The 10,679-nt window shown below is 33.6% G+C and overlaps 1 protein-coding gene across 7 annotated transcripts; it reads right to left on the reverse strand.

Moving 5' to 3' along the window:
* Positions 1-512: 512 nt before the first annotated feature.
* On the reverse strand, positions 513-10,155 carry LOC114258478 (D-isomer specific 2-hydroxyacid dehydrogenase family protein). Of its 7 annotated transcripts, none has more exons than XM_028198433.2 (11): positions 9,948-10,155; positions 8,236-8,318; positions 7,292-7,425; positions 6,721-6,865; positions 6,499-6,626; positions 5,084-5,155; positions 3,751-3,877; positions 3,543-3,667; positions 3,407-3,448; positions 2,416-2,628; positions 513-760 (listed from the first exon to the last, which is right to left on the reverse strand). In XM_028198433.2, the coding sequence occupies exons 1-11, from the start codon at positions 10,073-10,075 to the stop codon at positions 692-694; spliced, it is 1,266 nt and encodes a 421-aa protein (XP_028054234.2). In that variant the 5' UTR covers positions 10,076-10,155; the 3' UTR covers positions 513-691. The 7 variants fall into 7 exon arrangements, with proteins under 7 accessions (XP_028054234.2, XP_082757561.1, XP_082757565.1 ...); XM_082901435.1 differs by having other exon boundaries at positions 9,974-10,012; XM_082901439.1 differs by having other exon boundaries at positions 8,058-8,318; positions 9,948-9,998.
* Positions 10,156-10,679: the final 524 nt, after the last annotated feature.

The raw sequence follows: 10,679 nt of genomic DNA on the forward strand, positions 1-10,679 counted from the left end.
TGCCAGCCAAGAATGAAGCAGTGCCGGCCATCAATGAGGCACTACCAGCCACTGGTGTGCTGTATCACCATTTTGCAACAGAGCTCAAACCAGAGGAAAATGGAGGGTCTCCCAAAGGTATTTTTGTACTATGCCCCTCCTTATCATCTCAAAACCTCAAAGGAGTTGCACTATTGAATCCAAGACCACCAATCAAGCATTCACAATACATGATAGTCAAAGATCCAACTTGTACACATTCAATAAATGCATAAAACAAGACACAAGTCCATTACCTTATCATGAGAGATCAAAGGCAATGAAGTCCAAGAAACGTGACACGTCTCATCACTATGAGTATGAAACGTCTCACATTTCTCGTATTTGGATTAACGTCCGATCCAAACACATGCAATGCAACACATTCAACTTATCAATTTCACATATTCTTTCTGGTAAATTTTTTTTTTTATTCACAATTTGCTTTTTGTGGCATTATCATTGATAGATCAAGCATCGTTGTACATATTTAATTATGCTAACCATTTAAAGAATTTTATATTATAATGCATATCAAACTGTTCCTAACACCAAACATGGTGTTCACTTCATATAATAATATAGATATACATCCAAACAACACTTGCTAGCACATAATTTTTTGAATTTTCAAATGAGTAAAAGGATCCAAAATAAAATATCTTTCTCTAAATCAATTGACAAACTCTATGCCAGTAAAAGGAGACCCCGCATGAAGCTGAAGGGCTACATCGCCAACAACCTGTTATTTTCAAAGGCAAAAAGGCTACAATCAACACAGGAATTCATCAACATTGTAACAAAAAAACGCATCTGCTTATTAAAGACACTAACTTGACACAGCCCTTAGGAAGTTGTTTCTATATTCATAGAATTCAAAGCCATCATCCATGGGTATTTTTCAAAGGCTTGCAACTTTGAAGTAAATATTCACCAACAGTAGAGCTCTATAAAGGAATTGATTCAACTATCAATAGCAAAGCCTGTTCACCATAAATTTCTACCATTTAATTAAACAGAGCTTTCAAGATCCAATTACTTATGGAACAGCCCATCAGTTTGATTAAATTCATAAATACTCAGTGCACAGGATGATTAAAAAGACCAAGCCATCCATCTCCAAAGTTTTTTTATTCTTCTAGTAGCTATTTACCTATAAATAAGTGTATTTGCATTAAAGTAAGGGAACAAGGTCTGGCCTCAGATTAACAGCAAGCTCCCACTCCATATATAAACAAACACAAAGGGTTATGTCAATGGGTTCTTCCCGTTAAAAGCTCATGTTGCAAGGCACCGACATTTTGATAAAGATTCAAGCAATCAATCTGACAGATATCAAGTCTGTGATTGGAATAACCTTGGTGATCTTGTGAATGTGAGAAATCACTGGGAGGTGTCATACTCATAAGATTGCCCAAAGCATGTATGATAGTTCATATGAGGGCATTATGAAGGCCTCCGAAACTTATATCTAGAAATTGACAGAATCCTTGTTCTCCTTATAGGCATTCTGTCCACGACTAATGACAATTACACTAACTTTTGAGGTAAACTTACATTCAATTGTTATGCAGTCATCTAGTTAAGCATCTGCCCCCTAATGTGAGTATTAACCAAGGTAAAACTCACATTATTGAATCAAAGCGGTCATCTGTTTAGCTCGCCTAAACATAACATTTGAGGCTAACTTTTGTTACCACTATATGCCATCAGGGTTCTTTGTCGATGTAGTTCAATCTATTATTGGCCTCGTTTGGTGTAGCTGTTAAAACAACTTATAGATTATAGCTTAACAGATTATAGATTATGACTTTAATCAGAAGTTGTTAATCTGTTTGGTGTAGCTGTTGGATTATAGATTTAAATTGCTGAGTAGTGTTTGTTAAATAAACTGTGAAATAGCTTTTTCAATTAATTTTTATTTTTTGTTTGTCTACATTTCTCATAAAAAATAATAATAATAATCTATAGTCCATTTGGGTCTTTTTCTATTTTATAAAAAATAAAAAATAAAAAAAAATTAAGAGTATAATCATAAATTAACATGTCCACAGCAGAAGCTGATGATCAGAAGCAAGGGGTGAGCAGCTTCTCAGAATCAGCATTTTTTAGTTAAAATAAGTTGTTAGAATCAGAAGCTGTTTGAAATAAGTTTAACCAAACAGTCCAAAATAACTTTTTCAAAGCAAAAAGCCATAAGTTAGCTCTGAAAAGCTAAAACAAACACCCCCATTGATGAACCATTCTTTCCTTTAGTCATCATCATCATTGTAATTATAATTATTGCTTTTTCTGTCTTTGTTTTTCATTATCATCCTTGTAACAATGTCTAACATGGGACTTAATCTAAATAATACTAAAATTGACAATAATCTAGCAGTTTAGTGAGGTTCATACCTTAGCCATGGTTCTATAAGAATGTTCTGTGACACCTGCAACATGTGGTGTTATTAGGACATTTGAGAGTTTCAAAATTGGATCGTCAGGATCAAATGGCTCTGTCCAAGCAACATCCATGCCTAAACCTCCCAAGTGGCCAGATTTAAGGTGATAATGAACAGCTTCATAGTCCAACAGACCCCCTCGAGCTATATTCACCAAAAGGGCACCCTGAAACACAAACCAAACAACAAACAAGCAAAGACGCAAACCATTGGCACCAAGTGTAAGAGCAAACCAATAAGGATAGGGACAGTTGTTTCTATGAGAGGGGGGCATGTGTCATAGGCTTCTTTCCAATTCTCTTCTCAAACAATTACCTACTAAGCTAAAGGTGTTGGCTCAGGGGAATGACGAGGGCCTCGCAACATTAACCCCTATATAGCACTCCCTCATGACCCAACAAACCACAACCTCCATGGAGTCCCCCAGGCAATGTGTGCGGCAAGCGGCAACCCACGGCAATTAAGTAGATTCATCAATGTTATAGCAACCAATTCATACTAAAGAATAGTCCAGTTCTCATCAAGTGTATCAATGTAAATTGTGAGAATTAAGTAGATTCATCAATGAAAAAAAAAAAACATTAAGGGTGTGTTTGGTTTGTGTTTTGAGATAAATTTTCAAAAAAAATTTTGGAGAGAGTTTAGAAATTTTTTTGGTTTGTTTGGTTGTATATTTTGAAAATAGTTTTGGAGTTTGGAAGTTTGGGATGATTTGATATTTTGTTGTAATTAAGTAGATGTGTGTGAGATATTGAGAACAAGAGAGGAGAGAGAAAAAGTGATTGATTGATGTGTAATAGAGAGAGAAGTAATTTTGGAATTTTTTTGAGAAAATTTGTAACCAAACATGTTTTTGGAAATTTTCTTCCAAAAACATGTTTCAAAACACAAACCAAACACACCCTAAGCTTCTGAGATAAGTCATTATCAGATTGGGAACAAACCTTTTTCATCGATGATATAAATGTTTTGTTTACGATGCCAGCCTGAAAGCAAATGTATCAAAAAATGTGAGCATATAGCAGATAATGCACTTCACTCCCAGAAGAAGCGCATGTATGGAAATGAGAGGAGCCTAACCGTTTCAATGTTCATCGACAAGCAACAAATAACTATGTCGGCATTGCTTGCAAAAGTATGGATATCTTCATGACCACCCTTCTCGTCAACCAAATCGTCATTCATACCAATTTGAGTGGGTGATGCTGAAGACATACCATCGAAAATGATAAATGAAACCTTACATATCATTCAGCTATATTATTTTAGTTTATAAGCCCTTACATACCATTGGACTTGCATGAATTTTGCAAATATGAGTCCCAATTCCGTTTTGTAGCAAGGATTTTCACACCAAATGGCCGCAAGCGTTTTGCCAACTGAATCCCAATGTTTCCAAATCCCATAATGAACACCTGCATGAGTTAGAAGAATTATCAAGTTGTTGTGCTAAATTCAGTAGAGCAACAACAATCGTTTTGCTCATCAACGACGCAAGTGTGTTCAGTCCTCTTGCTTAGCACTGCACTAGTAGAAAATTGCTTTAAACTCTGTCAGAGAACATCCATAATGGATCACAATCCTATATTAGAGAACCCCTTCTCTTGAAAAATGTTACTTGAAACCCTTCCACGAGGCCGAATTCAATGTTAATGGTAGACATGAAATTTTACGCCTTGTGTTTTGCTTCTTTGTGTGGTTAAATTCCAGCCCAAATCAATAAATAAGCAAAAGCAAACCTAAAACGCACTTCCATATCTATGATGCTATGAACACATCAAAATGCTTGTATTTTTTAACCAATCAAAATCTCATATTAATAGCTAAGGGAGCAATCAAGATTCAACTATCTACTATATTTGTATCCATTAGCAGTTTAGACACTAGATTAAATTAAATTAATATAGTAAACCATCAATATGCATAGAACATAATTTGCTAGAAATCACATTAATATCAACATTAAATGGAAGGCTACATCAAAGCATGCACACATGCAAGTCTAGATGTGGTAGCAAACAAATAATAAACATGATCATATTCAGAACCATCTCACTTGATTCCTATATGAGCAACTCACACTCCAGGCATCACTATTTTTTGGATCACAACTGATATGATTAGCGCGGCGTCCAAAACAGTTTTCACTGTTTGCTCTTGGACCAACTTCTACATGGTTTCATGTATACCAGATAACATAAAGGAGGTGGAACCATCCTGGTTGACTTGTTGAAATACAAAAACAACCCTGCAAGCATCCTTGCCAAGTAAATTTAAGCAAGAGAAGCTATACTTTGTCTGCATAGGCATAACAGATCATATTACATCATTCAGCTACTCTAACACAAATGGCATTGAATTCATATGTTTCACCATCCTTACAGGGCTATTAAATTTTGCCATTTATCAAATTATACCATTCAAACTTATTTTAAAATATCAGGTTGAGTATATGCAATGATATTAAATCATTTGTTTGAAGCATTTGTTCAACATGAAGTTATTCTAGGATATTAAAAAAAGAAAACAATCAAAAGAAAAAAAACAAAACAAAACACAAAATGCATGAATGCATTTGTAGGAAAACTTGTAGCAGAAAAACCAAGATAATTGAAACTCACTTTTTTTCCCAGCAGTGTTTCACCAACTGGCGCTCCAAGCACCTTCTGCTTTACAGCAATATGCATCTCATTCTGCAGTAATAACAAAATAACAAAAAACCAATTCACATAAACATGACTTAAATTTCAAACACAAATATGTGTTACATATATGATATAACCACATATACAAAGAACAATGTCTTGCAAAAAAAAAGGTGTAATGCCTGCCCATATAATCCTAAGATCCCAAACATCCAGTATTTCAAAAGAGTCCCAAAAAATATAAAATAAAAATAAAATTCATATTGAACGTGCACTACCACAATAAGACCTAAACCTAAAAGCAAAGTTGAAATATTGTCAATAAACAATGAAAGTCGGGAGATATAGAGAAAACCGAGCCACGTGTATGGATTCTTAAGATATCTCAGCAATAATGACAAATAAAAGACAAAAGTGCTCAAATTAAACAGTTTAATAACAAAATGTGCTCCAAATGATGTCAAATGCTCAAGCAATAGGGGATTTCTGCATGCGACCAATTTATATTTAAATAGGAGAAACACCCTGTGAAAAATACCGAGTGCAAGCACACCATTTACATACTTCTAACACTAAATAGTGGGAATTTGTCTAGAGTGGGAAAGGCTATCAAGAGGGAATAGAAAGATAGAAAATAAAGTAAATAAAATAGAAGGGCTATATGCCAAAATGACCAACACTGCAGCAAATTTGAACCCCTCAAAAACAATGTCATGTACCTTTGGGGATTAATGAATTTAAGCTTTGTAATGAAGACAAGGTAGAAAGAATAAAGTAATTACAAGGCACATTGTTGTCGATGAAAATAATATATAGTAATAGATAAGAGAGTAAATCTAATCAACAGTTTTATAAGTTAAAAGACTAGTGATATATCACTCACATGTATTGTGATACTGATAAAATACATCACTTTCTATTTACAAGGTTATTACAAAAATGATCTTGCAAGGTAATGAAAATTAATAAATAAACATGTAAATAAATAACTAAACTCTCAGGAAGGAGCTAAATCATAATTCTGGTTAAGCTCTTATCAACACAGTGAATTTTATCAAGGTTTGAGAAATTTATGGAAGAAAAAAGTAAAAAACAAAAGACTTTCCAATATAGGGTACTGAGCTAAAACTTTTCATCAATTGAACTTCAACATACAAATTTCACTTAGGAAAAAGGAGAAAATCAGCAACGTATCATGGAGAGATAGCATAACATAAATTTATCATTTTTCTCAATTGCAATTTGGATCAATGCACATAAACCATTTATTTCTACATATTCATAATTTAAAATAATTAATTCACCAAAAAGTTGTTGAAGCCCAATTTATAAGCTAACAAAAAATGAGAAATGCATATTGATTCTAGATTTCTGGACTGAATTTAACTGACTTGCTTACGAAGAAGGCCCAACATTAGATATATGGCCATTTCAGCACATGAAGCTGCATTTCCAGTTACACCACCAGGAATTCTAGCGACTTTGATTCCATGCTTTGTAGCAGCATTGATGTCAACGCCTTCATGTAAAGATAAATGGAGACCATATGCATATAAGAAATAATGTCTAACAGATGTTATGCTTATGGTATTTAACAAAAATAAAGAAAGAACCTTCCAGCCCGACACCAAACTGCATTATAAGCTTTGTCCTCTTTGCACAAGAAATAACATCTGCATTTAGCCGCATGTTTTTTACAATACAGATATCGTAGTTGCCAATAACAGCAGGCACATCATCAAATGGAACATCATCAACCTACAAAACAGAAGATAGAACTATTGAAGGGATGCACTATAGCATGGGTAACCCCTTAAACTGATGTCTATTCCAATTGAAGAACATCAATTTTGAGAAATCAGTGACAGGCAAATTTTCAGTAAGAATTAAGAAATACAACGAGAGAGTAGTACAAGGTAAGTCAATTTGGAAAAAATAATAACTATTTTCTTCCGAAGGTGAGACGACACTTTTATATCCAAAGAGGGAATGTACTAGGAGGCTCAAGATAAGTCAATTTGGCAAAACTAATAACTACTACCATTACAAAAACAACCTTTCACAAATTGAGGATAGGCATAACAATTAATCAACGACACAACCATAAATCTCAAAATGGAAAAATAGAGCTGGAAAACTATCCATTTATCAAGGAAAAAGAAATAAATGGAGAAACTTAAATACCTTGATAAATGGATAGTTTTGTACATATTCTCTCGTATAATTATCAGATGCAGGAAAATGAGGCCCGCAAAAGAGAAGACGGGTGATGCGCTGGTCACTGTCCCCAACCATTTCCTCTAACATCCCTGAAAATCCTGCAATAAAGAACCTCATAATTTAAACAAGATCACTCAAATGACTTTTCAAACAAAGGAAGGTGGTGGATAAGATCTTTATAGGTAATTATATGCAGTTTGAATAAATTATTTATAAGAACTAGCAAATTAATATGTGGCTAGCCAAGACAATCCACAGAGAAAAAGACCAAGTCCAATGCTGCAGAACGAAATGAAAAACATAAGAATGTGAATTAGGGGTTGTATAATAGCAAATATCGCAAAGAGTTGTCATGACTCGTTATTGACACAACAACAAAATGCATGTATGGCCAATAAGGAAAATGTCTGTCTTAATAATTTCCCGAATCTCAAGAAGAGAAAAGTCTCTCTCTTGTTTCATGGTAATCAAATCAATAACTCTGTCATGGATAAGTAACAACAGTATATACCACATTCCATGACCACAACATCAAGGGTAAGGGTGTCACTTCCAATAAGGTACATGTTTTATCAATCAATTTCCATAATCTATACCATGCCCCGATAAACTTGATATTTTGAAGGCCTTTAGGTGGATGAAAGAAATAATAATAATAGCAATTACTTATCATACCAAAAAAAAAAAAAAAAAAAAAAAAAGAAGGAGAAGAAGAAGAAGAAGTCTTTGCCACTATAATCTTCGAATGGAGTTCATCTATATAAGGAGAGAGTGCAATGATCATGTCAGAGCACTAAATGTAGCTCCATGGCCTTAGATTTCTCAGTAACAAGGCCCATCCAGTTTGAGAAGGACAGAAGGGGACGGACAGAAGTCTGAAGGAGTGTCTTTAATATTGCAGACCCAACCTTTAAATATTTGGAGCTTCTTGAAATGAGACATTGGTACTCTGCTGGCCTTGTAAAACACATGGCGGAACATCATTTCCAATCTGTATGGTGATAAAACTTGAATTATGTATTTTATTTCATTATCATAATTTTATGGTAGAAGTGAATAAAAAAATTGACGCCAAGTGCGTCTGTCATATATACAATATCTATGGCCACGTCAATGGCATTTGAAATTAGAAATTGCAGAGCAGGTAAAACATGAAACTAAGTTTAATGTAGAAGAAATAAAAGGGAAAAAGAAAAGGAAACAACATACAAGTTGAATAGCATCAGTGCCTCTTCTAAATCTAGTAATATACTTTTATAAACACCTCTTTTTATTGTGTTACTGCATCTTGAGCCTTGGATTGGACTATGAAAATGACAACAGTGAAGGCTAACTCTTGTCAAACCAACAAACAAAAACAGGATGTATATGATGCTCCAAATGTAAACATATTCGGAAAACGCTGAAAAGAATTTTGGAAGATGCAAACAAAAGAAGTTGCAAAATACAATAATTTTTCGCACACCAACGAATGGAACAAAATATGTGAAATTCCAGTATCACTATTTTGATATTGCATGCATTTCAAAACCTCAAGCTGTGCATGTAATTTTTTTATTCATTTCCATAGCTTTTCTATAATAATATCCATATCTTGCAATGTATCTTCTTCATCATATTTTCATTCCCTTCAGCCTATTAAAAAAATTAAAAAAAAAAAACATTCGTATTTATTTTGAAGGATAATTATTAATTACCATTCTTTTAAAATTTTATGCAAAAAATGGTAAAATCTATACCAAGGGACTTTTAGAAAATAATTAGCCCTTCAGAGCTAACTACTGATATATAGCATCCTTAATGGCTCCAATAGATTGACACAGTGATCAATTAAATATTCCTAATAACATTTAATAAAATTATTATACTAGATATTTACAATAACAAATTGACAAGGCAGCTGTAACTTTATAGCATTTCATTTGATTAAAAGTATTTTCATCTAGTCCAGCAATGCCTATTTTCTCTTTTCATTAAAACAATTTCATGTGCTACTAGTACTTATAAATATCTTGGTGATATTTTATGAAGATTCATAATTTAATTCCTTTAATGTTTTAAAACACAGATTCTTGACAATCAGCAGGATAATCATTGGATCAACCCATATCAAACCATTACATTGCAATCATATCATAATCTCATCGTTAAAAACAATAAATAGAAATCAAAATGAAAAATAAAAAAATAACAAGTTGGGTCTTTCTTTTTCACTGAATTAGTGCATACCAATCAATGTTCTTAAAAAAACTTGAGGGGATAATCTAATTGTTCATAAACTTGTTCTGTTAAACAAAAAACAGAAGACCTGCGAACCACAATTGATACTTTTTCTCCTTCAATATTCCTAAAACTTGAAATCACAAGTTAACAATGAAGGATCTCATGGGAAATTCGTCAATAAGCAAATATTATTGAAAACCTAAAATCACTGATTCCCAAATTGAAGAGAGTGAGAGGCAGAGAGTGAGAGAGACTGAAATTTGAGATGCTAGGAGAGAACGATTACACAAAGAATCAAAGACGACATTTAGATTCACAATACAACATACATACATACATACATACATACATACATACATATATTGAAGACGAACTAGAGAAAGATCGAGAGAGAGACCTGAGGACTGAAGGAAGAGGGAGAACCTTTGTTAGAATTTCAGTCCCGTACGTAATCAAGTGAATGGAGGGGAAATTATAAAGGACGGAAAATGCCTCCGACCCCAGTGGGGGGTACTGGGGTCGCATGTGATTGGTGGGGAAAAAAAACTGTTATTTTTTGAGCATTGGTAGAGACTCCCTTCAATCACCACCCCACATACACGTGACGGGCGGTGATTGGAGGAGAAGGAAAAGAAAAGAAATAGAAAAGAAAAACTGGTCAATGAGAGAGAAAGGAGGTCAAAGGGGATGAGAGGTAAAGGGGGTCTCAAACATTTTTGTATTTTTTTATTTTTATTTTTTTTGTTTTCGGTCAATGTGAAAGCGACACCTCACTGGGAGTCGTCAGCGGGGGTCGCCCCACTGGGTGTAAGAATCACAGCCCATAAAGTACACGGCTCCTCTCCTAGAGAGGAGTGTTGGCATTGGTGGGCCCTGAATTAGCCAATATCCATAATCAAAATCGTTTACCGAATTTGTTGGATATATTATTTTTATAAAAGGTTATGTTTATTGAATATCGATAATTATTTTATTTAATTATATTTTTATCATAATTTATTTTAAAAATTATTTTATAAATATAATTTGATTAAGTAATTATTTATATCTAATTAATATAATTTTTTGTAAAAATAATATATTTGACTAATTTTATATATTAAACATTTTAAATTATGACCCGAATCAA

Source organism: Camellia sinensis, chromosome 13 (assembly GCF_055761805.1).
Source record: "Camellia sinensis isolate YWXY chromosome 13, ASM5576180v1, whole genome shotgun sequence".
Classification (NCBI taxonomy): Eukaryota; Viridiplantae; Streptophyta; class Magnoliopsida; order Ericales; family Theaceae; genus Camellia; species Camellia sinensis.